Source organism: Anopheles stephensi, chromosome 2, assembly GCF_013141755.1.
Source record: "Anopheles stephensi strain Indian chromosome 2, UCI_ANSTEP_V1.0, whole genome shotgun sequence".
Classification (NCBI taxonomy): Eukaryota; Metazoa; Arthropoda; class Insecta; order Diptera; family Culicidae; genus Anopheles; species Anopheles stephensi.
The window spans coordinates 72,291,246-72,312,412 of NC_050202.1; the positions used below are offsets into that span (position 1 = coordinate 72,291,246).

A 21,167-nucleotide genomic window follows, 5' to 3' on the forward strand; every position below is an offset into this window, starting at 1 on the left:
GAAAACTGGTTGGGTGAGTCTCGTCGTGTGCACTTGACCACACCAGACCCGCCACAGAAGCCATCGGACGCCCACCACCAAGCTTTGGATGGTTGGCCTGCACTAGCGGCTCCGGCTAGGTGCATAATCATTGTCATGATCCAGCGAAGCACTGTTCTTAGTCACATCATCCCTTTCAGCAAGACAGCATGGAGACGCCAACAGCACATCACAGGGAGGCGTCGTAATTGGTTGGCCGCGAGTTGTGTTGGAAATTCCGTCCCAAGCGACACAGCGCACCTTCGTATATACTCCCCGGTTTCGGTTTCGGAACCGGCTTTTCGCCGATTCGTTCCCGATCGCGTTCTCCAGACAGTCGGGAGAGTTCTTGTCTTGGCGGGCTGGAAGAAACGTCGGCAGTAGTCGGCGATATTGACATTCATAGACTTAGCAGTAGTAGTAGTAGCAATACCAGCAAGCTTAGTATTGGTAGCAGTCATTGATTCTATCTACAGTATAGATATCCATTCCCCAGTCGAATCCAGTGATTCGCTATGGAAGTCGTTGTTGGGATCGCCTATACCTACCGTTCGTCGCCATCGATCGTACGCACACGATCGGGGGAGGGGTTCGACACCGAGGTGGAGGGAACGAACGCGAAGAAGCGCCGTGGTGGCGATCGTGAGGAGTGGGGTCGATATATAAAACAACGTTGTCGCGACAGCCGAAAACTCATTTCGCTCGTAACAGTCGCTTGCTTCACGCGCGCCGGTGTCCGGGACCTAGGATATTCGAGATTCCCTACCCCTCCCCCAGCCCGTGCAGGATCCTTTGTGCGTTCGTGTGCTTCTTAGTTTATGATTGGTGGTGTGCGTGGAGTGAGTGTGACATTAGTGGCCGGGCAGTAATCCTACCTGCCCCCAGGGACTATTAACTCTCACTTCCGGTGGATATCCATCCAGCGGTGTTCCGTGTTGCAGTGCGATTCCCGAGTGTTTGGTGGCAACCCGTTAGCCGTCCACCCCGCTTGTCGGTGCTGAATCAGCAGCATTTTTCCACCCTTCCCCAAAGCCAATCGGCCCGCGTTGCGCTACGCTTGTGGTGTGGTAGGCACTTTAACGCTGCTGACGCTCCGAAACCCCAGGACTGGACTCGGGACTGGGCGAGCGAGCTGCTCGAGGTGGAAACAACAACAAAAATTAGCCATCGGTACAAAACCATTACCGAATCTGAATCGGACGCAGTGCGCCAAGTGTCTGTAAGCAGTTTTCCAACCCGCCAGTGCACTTTTTCGCTCGACGCCCGTTGCGAGGGAGACTGTGGCGCTCTGTCCCGGAGCGGCAACATTTATTAGAAAGGTAAGTCCCACTTTTTAGGACTATCATTAGCATACACGCGCTTGTGTCTGCCTTTATGCGTGTTTGTGTGTGTGTGTGTGTGTGTGCAGATCACTATGTTTGTGGGTTTAGAGGTGAAACTAGATAGTTTCGGTTACATGTGCAACCCAATTGCTTTCTAGTGGGAACTCCCGAACAATCCTTTCCAAGCATTTTTGATCCTACCAAAAAGCGATCCTCACCCTCGCAGGTTCGTACTGTTTTCACTTGTTTGTACCGTGGAGTGTGTGTGTGTGTGTTTTGAGAAAATTTGTTATAAAATGAATGATTTGGTCGTTGGTTGGTGCGCGTGATTGATTGGAATGGCATCGGTACCGGGGGCCGCCGAAGACCGCCAGCCAGAAGGTGTTTAACTCGACCAGCACCAACCGGTTTTTTTTTTTTTGGGCCCCGGAATCCCGTGTTTGGTGACCACACCGGGACGTTTCGCTATGGCCCGAGGGCGGTACGAACCCATTGTGCCCCTTGTGTTCCGGGCGCGCACCACGGAGAGGTACCGTCCGGGTGTTACGCGAAGGCTACCATCCAAATTCAATCGCACCAATCTTACGACGGACTTATGTAAGCGAAATTCGGTCAAAACCCGGGCGATCGGCGGGTCGGACCGTGCTCTGACCGGAATCCCCGGGTAGGATAGGCATCCCACTACTACCCACCCTCTCGCTCGCTCTCTCTCTCTGTCCCGTGCTCTCTCCCCGGCTTTCCCTTTCTCCCTGTGCTGCTCCCGCGTGATGTGATGTGCAGCATCATTCGACGGCCTTACTGCTGCGTGCTGGGTGCGGTCACCGCCCGGGTCCCTCCAGCTGGTTAATTTATTTCAATTTTCGAGGCTACCTTATCTCGTTGGCATGAATTTGAGGAAATGATATGTCCGCTCGATTGCATCAACTGTCAACCAATGCAACGGCGATTGGTCATAAGCTCGCCTCAACTTGAACGCGCAATCGCGTCACTCACAGTGACCGTGAAGATCGGTTGAAAAGTGAAACCCCGAAACTGTGCGCGTGTGTGTGTGCCTACCCGATCAAGGCTTTGGATGTGCAAAATGTGCTTAAATTGTTACGATCCACAACGTTGGAGAATGCTGTGGGAAAAGATGCCCAATGCTTCAAAGGTCATTCGGGTGCGATCCTCTCTGAACGCTCGGGGGAAATTCCTGAAAAAACAAACCCTCAACCAACTCAAACGCCAAACCCGCCACCAAAGTTCGAAAATAAACACCCAACGATCGCGGCCTGTTAACTGCTACCAAATGGATCGATCAGCATTGGCACAAACACACACGCACACACAGCGGCGATCGACTCAGTCATAGCGCCAATAAACACTCTCGCTCGTTATAATAAAATGCTGCGTGGTCGCATTTTGGTTTCTGCGACACATTTTCTCACCGCCGGGGAACTTGCGCGCGTGTGCAGAAATGGGTGAAGGTGTTAGAAAAACCGATCGATTTGTACTGTGCGGACAGGTGTGAAATTGAGGTGAGGTACGAAAAACTGTTTATTATTACTTTACGAAAATGTCTCCTTTTTTTTATTTGCTCTCACTCTCAATGACTACATAAGCTAGGAATGGAAACAAAAAACTGCAACAACAGTCTAATGAGTGTAAACAAGCAGCACTTTACATCCACCGTACATTGTAAGGGCAAATGTAAACTGATGTTAAACCCCCCCCCCCAACCCACCCCCGCCCTGACGACAGGCGAGTCGGTTTACGGCCCACTTGACACTCGATCGATAGACCAGCTAATTCCGACGCTGTCATAACGCAATCAATCCCTTCATTCATTGACCGAGTGAAAGTAAAGCTTGCTGGGATCTGCATTCGGGCGGTTGTTGTGGTTGCCACGTGTCGCCGTGAACTCACAGCTCTATCGTAACAACCACCTGTGTCCCACCGCTGTGAACCACTTCTAAGATGAAGCGTGTGTCCCCCAAAAACGAGATACATCCGAATAGCTCACCTTCGCGGGTCATCGTACGGAACGCGCGCGCCCGCTTCTTCTGCCCCAAGGACTTTTCACGTTCCACGAGCGGCGGGTTGGTGAAGAAAATTGTGCCCGGGCGGATGGGCGAAGCGAAGTGAAAATGAAAATCACGCTGCATCGATTAACCTCGGCAGTACAGCGTCCGAACCAATCTCAACCCATCCCGCGTGAGAAAGGGCGTTTGGTCGTGAAACGGTGTGCGTTCAAGGTCTGCGAAGCTGCCAACACACAACGCTGCTGCTCCTGAAGCATTTTCCACGGCACCGATGGGATTCAGAGTGATTTGATACGGTTCGAAAACGTTCGTGGATGATAATTACGTGTCAAGATAAACTTATCGCCCAAAATTGCTTCCTTTCCGCCGTTGCAGCCGTTATGGTTTTCTTGGGCGATCACCGATTTGTCTGGCACATTCTCGGTGGGTGCTTTATGGAGCGGCTCATTAGTTTGACGTGAGCGATTGCGATGAGTGATCGATGTCTGCTGGAAGCCGGCAAACGAATTTCATGATCACGGAAGACCGCTTGGCAGGTGTCATTTGTTAAATGAGGCCACCGTAACCTCGTCAATTAAGAGCTCATCAGCCTCTCCTCCGTATGCTGCACCTAATGCTAGATGACGCGTGTGAATTTAACCACATTGAGCAAGAACTCCATACGCATAAAAAGGGACAAAAGAGAGCCATTTTTTCTTACTTTGAAGAATAATTCTAGGAAGTGGAGTAACAGAAGAAACCCTCCTCAAAATTACCACATTATGTGGTTACAGTTCCTGCTTTGTGGGACGTGTGTCAGCTTGAAGAGACATTTTGCATGAAGACGACGACTTTCAAGTGATAAATTGATTCGCACGCAGATCGTGAAGATCGTTTGAAGAACTTAATATCAGTCTGTGAGAGGCTGTTATGTTAAGTCTCCGGCCTGTCTGTCTGTGATGTCATTCCTTTTTCATCCCGGACGCGTTCAGTAGGATGAGGAGTGAGGTTTGGCCATCTGCGGATTCAAAAACCCCATAAACTTCGCACCGGTTCCCAATCCCGCACACTAAGACGTCACTGACCGCGGCTTAACTTTATTGGGGGGAGGTTGATATCTTCCAGAAACAAAAAAACCACCAATCGCACACCCCAATATGCGATATAAGGTATTGTTAAATTTTCTTGCCATTGTTCATGCCGGCTTCGGCTTTCTTTGCCGTGCTGGGGAGTGCATTACATCACACCTGGTCAATTCGCGTCTGGCCGATGAAGCTGCCCGGGTATTATTTATTTGCTTTTATTGCTGGTTTTTGTTTTGCTTTTTGTCCGTCGTCTAAAGATGCTGCTGAGAGCGCACACTGCACCGTACAGCAAGTTGCACAGCAGGTTGTTGCAAACCGTGTAATTGCAGTTCACCAACCCTCGGTTTATCGCATCCACCTAGACGGTGGGTCTTTATATGGTCATTGGAGGCTAACGAAAAACCCAAAACCAGAGCACCCCCAATGACCTTTTACTCTCGTATTGCTTCGATGATAAGTTAGTGTCATTGCTGCACTACTGGTGGGGCGCGTGCGCGCTGGTGGGTTGCTCCATTTTTCGCAGTTTTTTTTTCCTCAATTTCACACTATTATTTGGCCATTCCGACCGTTGGAGTAGGGGTGAGGGGTTTTTTCATCTCCTCGTCATCTCCTGCTGAAGTCCCAAGGAGTAACGGCATGACCTAATCCCAATGGCCGATCGTACCGATCCATCGATTCGATCAGTGATTGCCTGTGACGCGGCGATCATTATGAGTCAAGTGGGTTCGAAACGGGTGGCGTTCCAAGTGTGCGTGTGTGCGTGTATGTTCACCTTTTTTGCCACATTATCTACGTCTTCTTCTCTTGGCATCGATTTGCATCTCACCTTACCCAGCCGGCACGGCGCAGGCGCAACGCTTCTTCAACAAACCCTTAGCGAAAACGACGCACACGAAACGGATGCGCGATGAATAATGCATCTCGTTTTCTGTGTCTTGAGGTCTATGGGCTTTCGCTTTCTTCTTTTGAATCATATTCGCGCCACGCAACAGCGACGCATTCAAATCCCGACACCCCGGCCCGTTCGGATGCTGCAACCGTTCGCGGCCATTGTGGCCTCTTTTCGAGCGCCAATTCCAGGCGCTGGTTCCATTTCGCTGCGATTACATGATGTAATACGGGTGCGACGCTGCAGGGAGGGGCGAGACCTACCCTAGGTCTCGGGACCGGTCACCTGGACGGGACGATACAGTTCGCACCGGTCCGAAGCTCAAGGTTGCTTTGCACGGCGCAGATCCAAAGCATAAACGTGTCGTGTACGGGGTGTGTGCGGCAGATATGATGTGCCTGCCTGCCGTACGCCATGTACGTAACGGCCTGCAGGTCGCATAAGCCGAGGCCAATGTAAACAACATGCCCAATGTACTCAGTTAGCCTCGTGTGAGTGTTTGTGTGTGTGCGTTGAGCACCCTCGGTGTAAAGGGCCAACCGGGCCATCCGAAGGTCGTCCACTGTTCGCGCTCTCAGCAGTCCCTTTCGCAGTGCACTCTTCAAAGCAGTTGCATTTCTGGTCGCCCTCCCCTGTACGATTAGTTTCGATCGATCGTACTGCGAGTGATGCGCAATTTTTCGGCGCTGCGATCGCAACAGCACTTTTGATCCTTTGGCGCTAAGGTGGCGCGTGCATGCAAACGATCCTATTAGCCTTGAGCGCGAAACCACCCACGGAGTTTTCGTGGAAGAATTTGACGCCACACGGAATGGCGGGCTCGTCCACGAAACAATGCGGCACGGACGCGGGTGACTGTCCTTTTCCCAGAAGGCACGTGCAGGAGGTGGATCGCGTCTGGTGCGGGAAAGATGTGACGGTGCGTTAAGTTCTTGGACCGAAATAACTTCCTGCTTTGGTAGACGATGAAGCTCGAAGATAGAACTGACGGCTGAGTGACCACAGTGCGTTGTATGAAAAATACCCAAAAACTAAACCACTCTTCGAGGGCTAAAAACGTCATGTGTAAACCTTCAATTTTACAAACAAGATAAGGCCGGCGGGCCTGGACCGTTCGCGCGCTAATACATTGTTACCAATTTGAATTTGAACTCACTCACCCGCTCGCCAGCATATCTGCGCGGCATACAAAGTGTGCCCATTAGGGATTGGAGCAATGGGATGCGGTCCTAACACAATCCGAAGTAGACGCACGGGGAAAACAAAAAAAAAAACCTAGCGCCGGACGCTTCGCGGATGTCTCTCGCACCGTACGTGCCCGCGAGCTTAAAGTGCGTTTCGTTGTCCATCAGCGCGTGTGCGTGTGTGCCTTTGATCATGCATATTAGCATTGAGCCTTCTCGTGTTTGCTTATCATGCCTTCTCCTTTCATTTGCCTAACAAACTCGGCCATGGGCTGGTGTCGGCCGGGCGGAATCGGGTCAAACCCAGCATCCAGCCTCACCACACATTGCTGGTTGGCATTGATGGATTGAGACAAAATTTTGGTAAGCTTTATAAAAAACGTTAAAGCTATACGGCACTGGAATCAACATAACGCTCCCAGCGTGGCGTGGCAACGGTGTGAATCTTCACACTTTCAATCAACCGTCAAATGTACCATCGTCGTTCAATGCTCGAGCTAAGCGTCCGAAATTAAGCAAACATAAACAGCACACTGCGCATTCGCCGCAAACAAAACTTGATGGATTAATCTACCCGGCTCGATCGCTTCCAATGAGTCGTAGGAAAATGGGCTAAAATGCTAATAATATTTGCGTACGTTCGGAAAACGGAAACACAATCGCGGGGGGGAATTCAAGCGATAATCAATAACCATAAGCTGCTGCTTATTATGCATCGATTTGTTAGAAGAGGACAAAGCGCCTTATGCAATGATTATAAATTGCACGTTGGAATGGAAACACAGGAAAAAACAGTTAGCTCGCCGTGCGTCACCACAGGAATTTTCCTTGCTTTACGGCCAACCAGAAGGCACGCAGGCCCATGCGGGCGGGAGTTAACTGCTATGTGGTGTTAATTACACCGTCCCGTGGCCCAATCCCCCGTGCAGTCGCTCACCAGATCGCTGACAAGATCAAGTTGAAGTTCAGGCGGTATTGATTTGCAGCGGTAGCAAAACGTCACACACTCCCGGCAAGTGACATATACGGCTCGAGTGCCCAGAGAACCTGTCCACTGTCTACCCCTGTTTACTAACGGTAATTGATCGCTGGCCCAGCCACCTTAACCAACCCTCCCCGTCCGGTTGTTACCTTTGGCCTGGTTACATGGGCGCGATTAATAACAAACCGTAACGTCATCATCGCCCAAGTGGCTACTGTGCGCGCTGGAGAACGGCTAGACATCGAGAGTTCTAGAAGAGCGCCACCTGTTCGGGTGGCACTCGCTGTCAACAGGCTGCTGGATTGTACTTGTACGCACCTTTGTCTAGCCAATTTCAGAGTGGAATATTTTATTTGCAACCGGCAATTCGTATCAGCTGGATTTTCTCCATTTCCAGAAACCGGGAGGCCTGTGCGGTGCCCATACCGACGACGACAGGACGCACCGGTCTTTGCGTCACAGCGCAACCATCGCACTGTTCCATATTCATAGCGAGCTGCTGAGGTCCGCTCTACTGTGGGAAGAAAATTAATTGATTATAATTAAATCATTCCATCATCCTGGAAATGGAGTCTGTAAGTGTGTGGTATGTTTGCCATTTAATAGAAACCAACCGGGCGGTGGACAACAGAAAAACACGAAGGGTGTGTTCTAAGTGATCGTCGCTATTCTGCTGATGATTGCAGCAGTAAACCTTTAAATCGCTTGCCACCAAAGCTTGACATTTGGAGCTAATCGAGCAGCTTGATGTATAAATTGTTTTCGCCTATTTCGCAAACACCCCAAAGGAGGAGGACCAGCCACCTGAAGCTAAAAATATATCCGCTCGGTAAAGTGGAACGATATTTTAATAAGCAAACCGAGCTTTGTGAAATTTTTATTAATTATTCAGCAGTGATTGGCTGGCTGGCTCCTAATCTCACCCATTCGTATGCACAAGCCCACAAGCCGTTTGGCTACAGGCTTATTTAGCAATAAAGCATAGCAAAACCCAAGCTCGATCGATGGTTGATCTCCGATGATCGCCCATTACCATCCGAGCTGTAATCAGCAACAAAGTGAAGTTACCTCCGTTTGGCCCCACCAAGTGACACTTTAAAGTGTACATTTATTTACAAACAAGTTGCAGGCAGTAAATCCCCCGTCCGCACTAGAAGAAGCACAACAAGCTGCTTAATTGCCCCCATCGGCCCACAAGGGGGGTCTAACATTCCTGTGAGGCGTCGTCGACGATGGCACGGGGTGTTTTGCTCTTTTGCGCGACAAAACGAGGGGGGGTATTGCGTTCGGATAGCTCATTTAATTACCCCTCCCTTTCCCATTTGCCATTGACCCGATTTCGTAACCCGGTACCGGAATGCGCCCAACGACGTCAGCCGTGGCGGCTTCAAATTGCTGTTACAAACCGACCCGGAGTCAATTAAACCATCTTCAATGGCGCATCGTCAATTATGACAGCGTGCCAAATTTTGCCATAATGCCAATAGAAAAAAGAAGTCGAGTGGTCAGAGGATGGTTTTAAGTGGGCGCACGTGAACCGGTGCGTAATCGAACGCTGAGCAATGATGCGCACTAATCGTAACCTCGATCTTGAGAACAGCCAACACAATAAAAAAAAACCAAGCCTCATAAAACAGCCTAACTGCGGTGTATTGACACGGACCTACCATCGATTGTGCGACCGATCGATCGTGAACGGACCCATAACTAACGAATCGTTTTTCCACCCGTTTTTTTTTCTTTAATTCGGTTCGGTTCTAAGCGCCCTAAAATCGACAAACTCGGAAAGGATATTATTTTATTACCCATCCCCGCTAAGGTCAGCCAAGCTAATGGTTGGCTAATCGAAATCGAGGTTTGCTGTGGCCCGCCCCGAGCGTCGGTGCCAGATCGGTCGGTTTTGCATGAGCGGCAAGCGTCTTATTAAATGTGTCGATTTCGTTAAGGTGTGTGTAGCGTCAAACCACAAGTTTGGTGGAGTTGGCCGTGTATCTCTTTTCGATCTGAAGCCGCGAGCCTTACCTTACACTAATCGATCTTTCGAACCGTGCAAAAACCATGCAAATAGTGCGCTGGTCCGTTACGGCAAATTGATCTCGAGTGTTGCGCAAATCTTCCAACCGGCAGGCCTATGAACGCTGGCGCTGTTCCGAGTTTCTAATTCCCAAGGAGTGTGCCCGGCCGGTAAAAAGGGCGCGTCTGGACACGCCACACCGGTGTGACCTTGCACACTTCCCCGATCGCTGGAGTGCATATAAATTGCATCATTTTCATCAAACCATAAACATGTTCCGTTCCACCATTCGGGCGTACGCCCCTCTTTGGCACTACGTGTGTGTCTGACTGCGTGTTTATTAGAACCATTAGCAAATCTACCAGCAAGGGATGTCCTCCCATGCATGCTTAAACGCGCAGGGCGATGGAACAAATCAGTGTCCGTCCTGTGCCATCGGATCTGCCGTTCGACTGCGGCTAAGCAAATTAATCGTCTGCCAAGTGCTGCGTGCATCGGTACATGCCAGCCACGTTACGAAAGATTCTAAGCGACGAACCCGGCCCGCGTTCGGTACCAGCTTGGTTCGCGACCTTCGGCTGCATTGTGCGCACTCATCGCCCACCCACCGGGAGGCGCTCAAGACGTTCATTTACAGTGTCCATCTTCCCTCCCTCCCCTCCCCTTAGTGACGCGTGGGTATGGGGTCAGTACGATTAGAAGATGAATAAAACAAACGGCCTCTGCAGACAGGTGCAGCGGCTAATATGGGCAACCATTTACTGGCCAACCTCATTAGATGGCGATGGCACAACGATCACACAAAACACTTGCCACGAAAGTTCACCAACCTCATCGGTGACCCTCTCCCCATGCGGTTGGTACAGCAAGCAGCGCGTGGGGCATAATAAAATGATCGCTTACGGCTTCTTTGCGCGACCTTTACTCTGCTTAGCTTTTAGTCGCGATAGGAGTACATGTGCTGTAGTATGGCGAAACCGTGGCGATGGACATCTTGGAAGCGGTGCCAGAAATCCGTGCTAGACTTGAGATAAATTTTTACTTAACTGATTTAACAATGTTGCTCCAGCGTGGTTGATAATGAGGTTCCTCTCATCATCGATCAGGTTTGGGGATTTTGCACACCCCGCAGTTCAAGGAGGTTCGTTTTATACATATTCAAAGCCGTTTACCCTACTTCGGGTGGGTGATCCGAAAACCTGAACTTTCGGTTCGGTTGATATTTATATAATTCACACCACCATTGATGAAGCTTGTTTGGTGCCATTTGACACACATAGCGTACCACACACGTTCGCAAACTATTTGCATTTGCAGCGCAAAGCAAATAAAGCAAACAGATTTATTCACTTCCTATGGAAAATGGTGGCCGGCCAGCAACCCACCACAACCGGGGCTCGAACTACAGTTAGTTGTCAATTTTTATTACGCACCAGGAAGGACGTCCAGTTTGCGAATGCAACATTCTACTTTACGCGCTGGAATACGTATTCATTCTTCAGCCTTTTCCACCGTAAGGCTAAAACCGGCCTTCCACCCATCGGATTGGAACCGTCGGCATCAGCCGGCTTGAAATCTCGAATCTGGCACCAACACCACCACCACCACCACGAGGGGATCTTTATTGTATTGTTTGGTTCAAAACAAGGAAATGGCTACCATTTCAAGATCTTCCGAAACGAGTTTTAGGGAGTTCGTTTTCGTTTCGATTAAGGCGGTGCGAATTTCTGAAAATCCCGCCGCAACGACCAGCTGTTTTGCGGATGACCACAGCTCACCACAGGTTCGTGCGTTCGTGTGCGCGTGTGTCTTTTCCGGCCTTGCATCAATACCAGCGGAAGTCGAGAGCTACACGGACGGGCGTCCAGCGTTTTATGATTGCTTTATCATACCATTTATTGCCATCGGTTGCAGAATTTGCCAGATGCTGCGAGTTCGGGTGAAGGATTTTTAATTTTATGTTGGAACGATCGGCAGTGTTGTAAAGGCTTGGAATGGCGCCTGATCGTAGATGTATCTAGAATATCTCGAAGCTGAATCTTCTCGAATGCTTGTGCCAGCCGGTTGGGGCTGATGTGTTGACCGTTAATTAAATGTCCAACCTGCAGCTGTGCTTGAACTTTCCACGATCGCTCATTTTCAGCGCACTGCGTAGCCGTGTCGACCAATTATCAAATAACTTTAAAGGTTCCGTACATACCTAACGCCGCACGTAAACAAGAGTTGGAGTGTTTGTAGGAAAGCGCCATACAACAACAAAACAAAAAAAGGCCGACCAGTTACTCCCGATATGCCGGAAGTGTGTGTACAGTGTGTCTGGGACATGCGTTTGGCGTTTGACGTCATTGCAATGTAAAACAACACACATTTGCACAAGCGAGAGTGCGCCGGGAACACTTTCTAGCCGGTGGACAGTTCTAGAACCGCTTCCTTTCACTTATTGCACGGCCGCTGTTTACTAACGTGCCCACGCACATTTCTGTTTGTTTGTTTCTTTCTTTTGCAGCTAACACTCAACCGGTGTAGGAACCCACCCGGACCTACCACGATGGAGCTTATCACAAACGTACACCAGGGCTGGCGGTATCTGATGGACGAACTGTCGGATCCAAGGACGCGCGATTGGCCCCTGATGAGTTCACCCTTTCCCACGATTGGAATCAGTCTGTGTTACGCTTATTTCGTTAAGGTACGTAGCGAAGAGGAATTCGGGGAAAGTTTTTTCATAAGAATGTTGCTTACTTATTTACCAAGAGTGGAAGCCAGGTAAATGCTGGCTTACTTAAATTTTAAAAAGCTCTTTATCAAAAAACGAATCTTCTTATTCACTCCTGAACGAGGGTTTCCACGTATTCTACTTCACCAGTAATGCCTGATTCGAGTCGAAAAGGTTGTCGTGTTCCCTTCCTTCTCAAAACACACATTAATCTTCTGGCAGAATGCCAACAGTTTCTAGAGCGCTCGAAAAAATCCTTCAGGATGCCTTTACTTTTGCAAAGCCAAGATGGGACAGGATAGGAAGGAGACGCCTGGTACCGTGGTGCCACCGGCATCCCTTCACCGATAACACTGCACTGACCTTGCACAATAGCAACGGCCAAAACACAAAACAAGTGAATGTGCGCACTCGGGGTTTGAATCGAAGCGTGCTGCCTCCTCTTCTCTCGATCACCAACACGCTGGTCGCGCTGGTACGTGAGAAATCGGAAACGTGACACAAAATGGTGACTTTCTTGGTGGACCGTTTGCAAGTTCATTGTCATACGGTGCACGCTCACAATACAACCGGTCCCGATGAACCGGGATGGTTGCAACATGATGATGCGTTTGATGCGTGGCTCCGGCCAGAAGTTTTGTAACCTTGGTACGGTGGAGGGTGGTTTTTTTTTTGTTTGGATGCTGGATGGGTTCGTATGTTCACACCTCGAAGAAGCTTAAAAAAGGGGAAGAAAAAGCCGCAAAATTTAACGCCTGTTTGCTTCAACGGTTTTGGAGGGAATTTATGTTTGTATGTGCGCATCGGTAAAAATGGCTTTACACAAGCTATCCGTATTTGCGGTTGATATTAAAAAATCTAAAATTTCTGCAATGAACTGCATTAAAAATGCTCTCAAGCAATTGAGTGCAAGGCTTGCAATAGGCACTGTCTTATTGTGCGATTTTCTTACATACCTACCAGCACTCGGCGGTCTTGGTCTGCTGATATACCAATCCTCGATACCACTCACGGTCGAGGGCCGTCTTCTTCCAATCCATTATCTCGACTGTTGTGGTGGAAGGATCAACGCCATCACTCCATCTCAATTTGGGCAGCCTCCTCTATCCATGTGGATGGCTCGAAACGACTTTACGAGCTGGGTCGTCCTGTGTTATTCGCATGACATGATCAGCCCAACTGAGAATTCGCTGGTGATATCACCAAGCCGATCATATTCTTGCCCTACACGATTGAATGAAAATTAGTCGAAGAATTGATGGTCAAAAGAATGTCAGTATAAAATGCCCGAAAAAATAGTTGCTTGACATTCAAATTATTTTTATTGAATCTGCAAAATGAAGAACGCAAATTCGAATGGCGCAAAATAACTGTTTTGCATCCCCGTTCCATGCAGGAAATACGATCCTTCCGGTATTTCACGATTGGCAAAAAGAATATTACAGTTTTATCTTGGCAAGCCTTGGAATTGCTCGCTCAATCATATACTTCTGTCATGTAGATTTTATTTCCCATCAGCATGGCTTAACACGTAAACAGGCATGCTGCACCCAGCCGCCATTCACCCGGGGTTCAATAACCCGAACTGCGGCGATCCGCGATCGTATCGCCGGGGTGCGGTTGCTAGAACCATCTTAATTGCATCGGCAACGGTCAAAGACACGATGCAACTCACACGATTCGCTAGCGGATCCATCAAGCCTCGGTTTCCCGTTTTACCCAAGGATTCCCCCATCGTTACCAATGGTTAACCTTTACCCATTCGCCCATTAGGTTCTCGGCCCCAAGCTGATGGAAAACAGGAAACCCTTCGAGCTGCGAAAGGTGCTGATCGTGTACAACTTCTTGCAAGTGCTGTTCAGTACGTGGTTGTTTTACGAGGTAAGCAGAAGGTTTCGTTGACCTCCACGCCGATTCCTTTCACTTTTCTGGTCCACACTTTTAACCCACACCCCATCATTTTGATCCCATTTCCCGTAGGCATGCGTTTCCGGATGGTTGGCCGGGTACAGTCTGCGCTGCCAGCCGGTCGACTACTCCCGCTCACCGATGGCCATGAGGGTAAGTGAAGGTGCCACAGCTAGCTCTGGGGCTTTCTTCCTGCTTATCGAACTTAAGTTAATATCCTCCCCCTCCCTCCGGGGGTTTCTTCCCTTCCAGATGGCATCCGGATGCTGGTGGTACTACTTCTCCAAGTTTACCGAGTTCTTCGACACCATTTTCTTTGTGATGCGCAAACGGTACGATCAGGTGTCGACCCTGCACGTCATCCATCACGGCATCATGCCCGCCTCGGTCTGGTGGGGAGTTAAGTTTACGCCAGGTTAGTACTGTCCGCTAGTCAATGTAAGGTACTGTGTGCTTTTGGGGACTTTTTTGCACTTGGCTTTTGTTCGCTCAACAACACGGCTAGCACCGACACCCCTGTTGCCACCATCTTTGGCAATGATGGTTTCTTTCCACGCTACTGTGACGTATTGATTACCGCCAGCTAGCCGAGCCAGCCGGGCCAGGTGTTTCGCGCCACCTTACACAATCCCGACTTTTGCCGGCAGGGAGCGCTGAAGAAATGATGTTTCTCTCTTTCGGCCGAAGCAAATCATTCACGCTGACTTAAGCCAAAACATACTCATTTATCATTTCGCGGTTCGCGGAGGTTGTCCGATAGGTCACTGCAGCCTTACGGTACGGCGTTTTTGGGGCGAAAGACCGAACTCGGTGTCACGCCGGCTACCGTACTTGGCCTGGTAGCTGAGGTATTCAGATTTTCTTTCTTGGAGGCATTTTATGTAATCGAAAACGACACTACAAGTCAAAATATATATATTCAGTTGACCTCTTGAGGATGGTGTTGGTGTGTGTGTGTGCTTATTGAATTTCTTGCAGCATCATGCTGATTTGAATGAAGTAGTAGATGGCCTAAACGGCAATTGATTTTTTCTTCGGCTAGTGAATGGGACTAAAAATTGATATTTTCTTCTGCTATAACGGTTGCTTTATTAAGTAGACTCATTTTAGTATTAAAAGGATGGATGAAGCAAAATTAGTTTTGAGTTCCGGCTGTAAGAAGCCTCCTTTCATGGCTCTACCAACCTCGGAAGGTTTCAGCCTGGCATTTTTGGGATCTTTGAGATGATTATACCCGTAGCTGGACAATCAGTCCTCCGTACGAGTAGGCAGTCCGGACGGGATTCGACACCCGATCCTCCAGACCCAAGCTACCAAAGGATCTTATCGTTAAGAAGCATTCTACATGAATTGAAGTACTGTTTTTCGAGGATCAGTCGATCTGCCGCCATTAACTCATATTTACTTCCGCCATTATGTCCTGGACCTTCTTCGTTTTCTAGACCATTTGAGTAGAACGATTAGGCCTCCTGGATCCCAGTTTTTGCTTGTGAGCTTTAGCTGAATTTTTGTCGTGATCTGGACCCGCATTTCAAGTGCTTCACGGTGTAAAATTTGTACAAAAAAATCTTCTACTTAACATTGCTTTTGCTTCACTCTCTCTTTCCCTCGTTACCTACAGGTGGTCACAGTTCTTTCTTCGGTCTGTTGAACACCCTCGTGCATATCGTAATGTACACGTACTATATGCTGGCCGCGATGGGACCGAAGGTACAGAAGTACCTCTGGTGGAAGAAATATCTCACCGTTTTCCAAATGGTAGGTGACATCTAGCTTGAACAAGTACCAAATCCATTTAGCGAAACCAAAATCTAACCCAATTCCCCGCTGCCAACCGTACGCACAGGTTCAGTTCATCCTGGTGATGGGCCATGCCTTCCAGCTGCTGATCTGGAACGAGTGCAACTATCCGATCGCGTTCGCTTACTTCATCGGAGCTCACGCCGTCATGTTCTACTTCCTGTTCTCGAACTTCTATAAACAGGCGTACACCGTGCGAAAACAGGTAAGTGATGCTAATTCGTGCTCCGACCTCACCTCACACTCACGTATCGAATTTCTTTCTCGCTCATCTCACCAGGCAAAGAAGGAAAAGGCTGATCAGATGGCACTCACCAACGGCAACCTGGAGTCGGTGCCGAACAAGAACATCGGTGCCAACGGACATGCGGCCGCACCGCACAGCAACGGCAAGCCGGACTTTTATCAAACCATCGACAAAACGATGGAGGACAGCTACTCGACCACGCGGCACCGTGCGTTTGTCGGGTTCGGTAGTAATTAGATGCTCACGACGGGAACGGTGCTAAAACCGGTGCCTTTTACTGTGATCGGTTCTGAGCTCTCCCTAATGGGCCCGGTTTGCTCTGCAGTGGATGAACGCGGACCAGGAGCCATTCGCTGCCCATCGCCATCAAAGCCCATCAAGGGCACATCCCGGGAGCTCATCGCTGATTACTTCCTGGACGCTGCCAGTGAATGCCTATTTGAAAGACAAAAACAAAAACAAAAAAAAACAAAGCAAAACATGAAGCACATTTGAAGCAATTTGAAGCGTGCGCCTTTTTTTCGGCGGCCGTTTCATCCTTGCTGTACAGCATTAGCCAGACAGATTGTACTTGCTTTAAGTTTCTCGTATTCCTTAAGGCGAATCATTGCACATCTACGTTTACGCGTCAACCAGTGGTTTGATTGCAATCGCGCCCCTAAAACGGTTGACCGCTCACAGCGTGGTACAGCAGCAGAAGCATAGCGTAGTACTTTAGCAGAACGTTCGATAGGAGATAAGCTCACAACGTTAGCGTTAACATAGGTCTTGTAAGTCAGTAGAACCGTACATCCAGCTGGTGCGTGATTGTGCATCGTTACGGTGGATGTTCAAAGATTTCTTGTACTGTATTATAAGGACACATCTATTGAATGCTCATTCACTCATGCGCACACGATGCGATCAGGCTCACCGCAGGGCACAGGGCGTTTTGTATTCGTTTTTTGTTCATAGTCAGCTGTAAATTATTAAGCACTGAACGATTGCCACCACACACGATCGTACGTAAATGAATTTGATGCCACTCGAACGCTGGAAATGAGACACGGGCACGGTGCCAATCTCAACGATAGTATCGATAGTAGCCGCACATGAATCATTTCTTTCATTAGTCTATAACGAATCGTTAAGCAATCAGCGATAGTTCAAGAGCAGTGCAATTAGTTTTGCTCGTACAAAACTGGTATTGGTGAACAATGTATGCAGAAAAAAAACTGGTACTGTACAATTATAATAAAAAAAAACCATATGCTTATAATAATTTCGATTCGAAGTGCTTATACCCTTGTTTTTTGTCGCATAACTTTACAAGTAATTAAGGATCATTTGGTTATTGTTTGCTTGATGAAATAACCTCTTCTGTGGTATGTTGTAATCGCCGTGTGTTGTACATAATTTGTACCTTGATGCAGCAAAAAAATCCTTTCCTTTCCTAATTGATTTAGCGGTAGCGCTTGATCTAAATGCTTTAACGAGACGAGAGCAGTCCTTGAAAACTTTGTTTACAAAACATCTTCTAGCTTATTTTTCGTATTACTTTACTACCATGGATGGATGATTTTTATTTTCAACCCACAATTCTCAATTACTTCACGCCCGAGATCGGAAATTCTCTATCGCTCCGAAATGAAATAAAAATTAAACAAGTTTTAAATAAAAGACCTTCCTAACCGCGTTTTTTTCTTAAAATTATATTTCACGTCCATCAAATGTCCTTCAAAAGTACATCAAATCAAGCAATAAATTATCTGAAACCTAAAATAGAATTAAAATAAATTACTTATCACATTTCTTCTCATTTCTTCATTTTTACAACTGCCACAATCACGTGGCAGAATTCAAATTGCGCTGAACTGTCAAGACAAACATTGACAGCCTGTCAAATGTGAAGTGACGTATGGTGCGACCTCTTTTCCAAACCTCCTTACGAAAACAATCGTCTCGAAATTGTCTTATCCATCCGCATCGACACAGCGAAAATGGCAGCCTCCGGAAAACTCACTGTTCTGGTAAGTACTTTGCCTCATCCGATGACTCGACCCCCGGCGTACACGATTCCCTTTGGCGACGAGAGTTTTCACTCCCGTCCAATGGTCGTGCTCGCTGGATCCGGGTGTAGGTTAGGTGTGATGGACCGCAGCAGGCAGCACACAGGCACTATAGGGTTATGTAATTTTAACTCCGGCAAAAACATTTACAGGCTCGTCAACTGAGCACCAGCTCGGTCGCCGCTCAGCTGGTCAAGCCCCCGGTGCAGGTATTTGGCCTGGAGGGTCGATATGCCTGTGCACTGTACTCGGCTGCCTCGAAGACGAAGGCTCTGGATGCGGTCGAGAAGGACCTGAAGGGACTGCAGAGCCAGATGCGCTCGGATCCGAAGATGCGCGATCTGCTGCGTGATCCGACCACGAAGCGCAACGTCAAGGCCGCCGCCCTGAAGGATGTTGCCGCGAAGGTGAAGTTCAACGCTGCCACCGGCAACCTGCTGACGCTGCTGGCTGAAAACGGTCGCCTCGGTCGCCTGGACGGTATCATCAATGCATTCAGCCTGATCATGGCTGCCGAGCGTGGCGAGGTGGTGTGTGAGGTCAAGACTGCCAAGCCACTGGAAGATGGACAGCGCAAGCAGCTGGAAAATGCGCTTAAGGTATGGCCCATGGCATGCCATTGGCGGGAAGTACGGTTAATTTAATTTGATCTCTTTCATTTTAGGCATTCCTGAAGCCGAATCAAACCATCCAGCTGACGGCCCAGGTTGACCCAGCGCTGATCGGGGGTATGGTTGTTTCGATCGGTGATAAGTACGTCGATATGAGCGTTGCCAGCAAAATCAAGAAGTACACCGACATCATTACGTCGCCCGTCTAAATTGCGAGATAGAAACAGCAAACGCTGTCCTACGATGTAGGTACCGGGGAGACTCTGCGCGGTTACGTTCTAGCGGGCGGTTAGCGGTTTGCAATGGGCTTTTTTGTCAGGCGTGTCATTGTAAAGACGCTGGCCATATAGAAATATGAAGTTCAGTACAGCCGATAAAATAAAAATAATTTCTCCTTAAAGGATTCCATCATGCAAAGCTGTTTCTATACACATTCGAAGCTAAAATGGCGGTGATCGATGTAGCAGAATCGGTACGGTTATTCGGAAATGGAACGTAAAAGTTGAATTTCGAAACTAGCGTTACTTGATTCCGTCAAAGATAGTATATTTAGCACGTGATTAGGGAAAATCACTAAGGAAAGGACCGTTCTCAGTTACAATTAACTTCATCTGCTTGTTCGATTCTAATCTAGTACACTCTGAATCTAGGCGTCTGAGTCAACTAGTCGGGGCCCGGATGGGCACCTCAACATAGGGGGGGACAAAATGGAACGTCTGCATTATACTGACCACAGGTAGGTACGCCTGCATGCTGTCTGCTTACAACACTAAGCATAAATAATGTTACTCTACTAGATTATGGAATTCCGATTAGAAGATTCTGCTTTGACCCGACACACAACTCGGTACATTGTTCATTCGGCCTACCCGAGTACACGCAGTTTGTTTGATTTCCATTTCCAACAGGAATTTTCCATCGACAACAGGAATTATTATGGCCTTCCCGCCTGACGAGGGCATTGTTTCTTATTCAGTAAGAGATACGTTACACCTTGTTTAAGATGTCTTTTCTTCCTCGTCTTCCACCTCATCTACCTCCTCCTCGTCACCTTCCTCCCCGAACTCTTCGTCACCACCATCGCCATCGTCATCGTCCTCCGGCTCAACTTCGATATCCGGCACCAGATAGTACTGTAACGGGTTCGGCCACAGATCGTCCTTGATCAGTTCGGCAATGTCGTCATTGATGGGATCATTATTATCGGTGAACCAGTCGAAAAAGGTTCGATTTTCCAGGCCACGCTTTCGCCGGTTGCTATCCATCTTCTTTGGCAGCACTTTGGTCAGATCGTGATCCGGCTTCCATTTGATCGCAGTGCTTGTCGAGGAAGGACTTTCTGTAAATTAAAAATAAAAGAGCTGATTGTTTTAACGACTGCCCGCTGCTTGCTACGCGTTGCTGCCTTACTATTCGTACCTCCGTTCGAACCCAGCTTAAACTCCTTGGTGAGTACCAAATTTTCGAAGAACGGATTTTCCTCAAAATGAAACAGAATTCGATATCCGCTCTTGATATCTTCGAACTCCTCTACCTCCAGCTTCTCGAGGTACTGTAGGCAATCCTCTTCCTCCTGCTCCAGGATGCTGGATATTTGGGGATGATTCATGATGGCCGTCATCCAAAAGGTGGGAATACGCTTGATGTACTCGTTGCGCTTCTGGTACAGCGGCTTCCGCTTCTCGTTGTACTTCTGTTCCACCTTCAGTATTTCCTCGCTTGCCTGCTCGTTCAGGGCATCGATGTCATTCTGGCAACTGTCCACCGCTTCCAGTGCCTCCGGCTCATCGATCATTGCTTCGGCCGATTTCTTCGCTTTCTTAGCCGTCGTAGCCATCGTGACCGGTACGCGGGGAGACTATTTCTTAGGTGTTCCGGCTCTTGATTCCGCTTCCCAGCAAAACAAAAAGCGCCAAGCACTTTGCCGCGCGCTCACGCACAAACACAATACGCACACACTCACTCGCACACAAACGCAAAACAAGTGCACCGGCGTTTCAACAAAGCGCAGGCACGCTTGCAACTGAAGCTACAAGCAAACTGCCGAAATCGATGGTACCTTCGCTGCAACTAATCTACCGCTGTTCGGCGATGTATTCTGCGGCTGAGATATGGATTGTTAGTAGATAATTTTTGTTGCTTATCCCTTTCAACAATTATGCTTTTTCACGACGTGACGTTTTGTGAGCGACTTCTAGCATGCAAAGAAAAACCGGTACAAATGATGCGGCACGTTTACAAGCTGCGGTCGGCTACTGCAGGTAATTGTACTAAACCTGGGCCCTTCGCGAATCGCTTTTGAGTCGGATTTATGCTATATTTGATGTGAGAATGAAATTATAT

General features: G+C 48.5%; 3 protein-coding genes across 4 annotated transcripts; 2 read left to right on the plus strand and 1 right to left on the minus strand.

Annotated features, from left to right (window-relative positions):
• Positions 1-517: 517 nt before the first annotated feature.
• Positions 518-17,432, plus strand: LOC118504696 (elongation of very long chain fatty acids protein). Of its 2 annotated transcripts, XM_036039524.1 has the most exons (8): positions 518-1,337; positions 12,001-12,183; positions 13,984-14,091; positions 14,191-14,271; positions 14,371-14,533; positions 15,740-15,876; positions 15,965-16,123; positions 16,199-17,432. In XM_036039524.1, the coding sequence occupies exons 2-8, from the start codon at positions 12,043-12,045 to the stop codon at positions 16,400-16,402; spliced, it is 993 nt and encodes a 330-aa protein (XP_035895417.1). In that variant the 5' UTR covers positions 518-1,337; positions 12,001-12,042; the 3' UTR covers positions 16,403-17,432. The 2 variants fall into 2 exon arrangements, with proteins under 2 accessions (XP_035895417.1, XP_035895416.1); XM_036039523.1 differs by having other exon boundaries at positions 593-1,337; positions 14,191-14,533.
• Positions 17,433-18,016: 584 nt separating this feature from the next.
• Positions 18,017-19,227, plus strand: LOC118504698 (ATP synthase subunit O, mitochondrial). The gene is made up of 3 exons (XM_036039526.1): positions 18,017-18,174; positions 18,366-18,812; positions 18,878-19,227. The coding sequence occupies exons 1-3, from the start codon at positions 18,145-18,147 to the stop codon at positions 19,031-19,033; spliced, it is 633 nt and encodes a 210-aa protein (XP_035895419.1). The 5' UTR covers positions 18,017-18,144; the 3' UTR covers positions 19,034-19,227.
• Positions 19,228-19,345: 118 nt separating this feature from the next.
• LOC118504697 (protein SET) lies at positions 19,346-21,031 on the minus strand. The gene is made up of 2 exons (XM_036039525.1): positions 20,244-21,031; positions 19,346-20,163 (listed from the first exon to the last, which is right to left on the minus strand). Exons 1-2 carry the CDS (start codon positions 20,659-20,661, stop codon positions 19,823-19,825), a joined length of 759 nt encoding a protein of 252 aa, XP_035895418.1. The 5' UTR covers positions 20,662-21,031; the 3' UTR covers positions 19,346-19,822.
• Between the last annotated feature and the right edge of the window lie 136 nt (positions 21,032-21,167).

Excerpts from the sequence above, each read along its gene's own strand:
- LOC118504696 (XM_036039523.1), top strand. The coding sequence starts at position 12,043 with ATGGAGCTTATCACAAACGTACACCAGGGCTGGCGGTATCTGATGGAC. Across the intron at positions 12,184-13,983 it reads GTTACGCTTATTTCGTTAAG|GTTCTCGGCCCCAAGCTGAT; the intron begins GTACGTAGCGAA and ends TTCGCCCATTAG. Across the intron at positions 14,092-14,190 it reads GTACGTGGTTGTTTTACGAG|GCATGCGTTTCCGGATGGTT; the intron begins GTAAGCAGAAGG and ends CATTTCCCGTAG.
- LOC118504698 (XM_036039526.1), top strand. The coding sequence starts at position 18,145 with ATGGCAGCCTCCGGAAAACTCACTGTTCTG. Across the intron at positions 18,175-18,365 it reads CCGGAAAACTCACTGTTCTG|GCTCGTCAACTGAGCACCAG; the intron begins GTAAGTACTTTG and ends AAACATTTACAG. Across the intron at positions 18,813-18,877 it reads AGCTGGAAAATGCGCTTAAG|GCATTCCTGAAGCCGAATCA; the intron begins GTATGGCCCATG and ends CTTTCATTTTAG.
- LOC118504697 (XM_036039525.1), bottom strand. The coding sequence starts at position 20,661 with ATGGCTACGACGGCTAAGAAAGCGAAGAAATCGGCCGAAGCAATGATC. Across the intron at positions 20,164-20,243 it reads TAAGCTGGGTTCGAACGGAG|AAAGTCCTTCCTCGACAAGC; the intron begins GTACGAATAGTA and ends TTTAATTTACAG.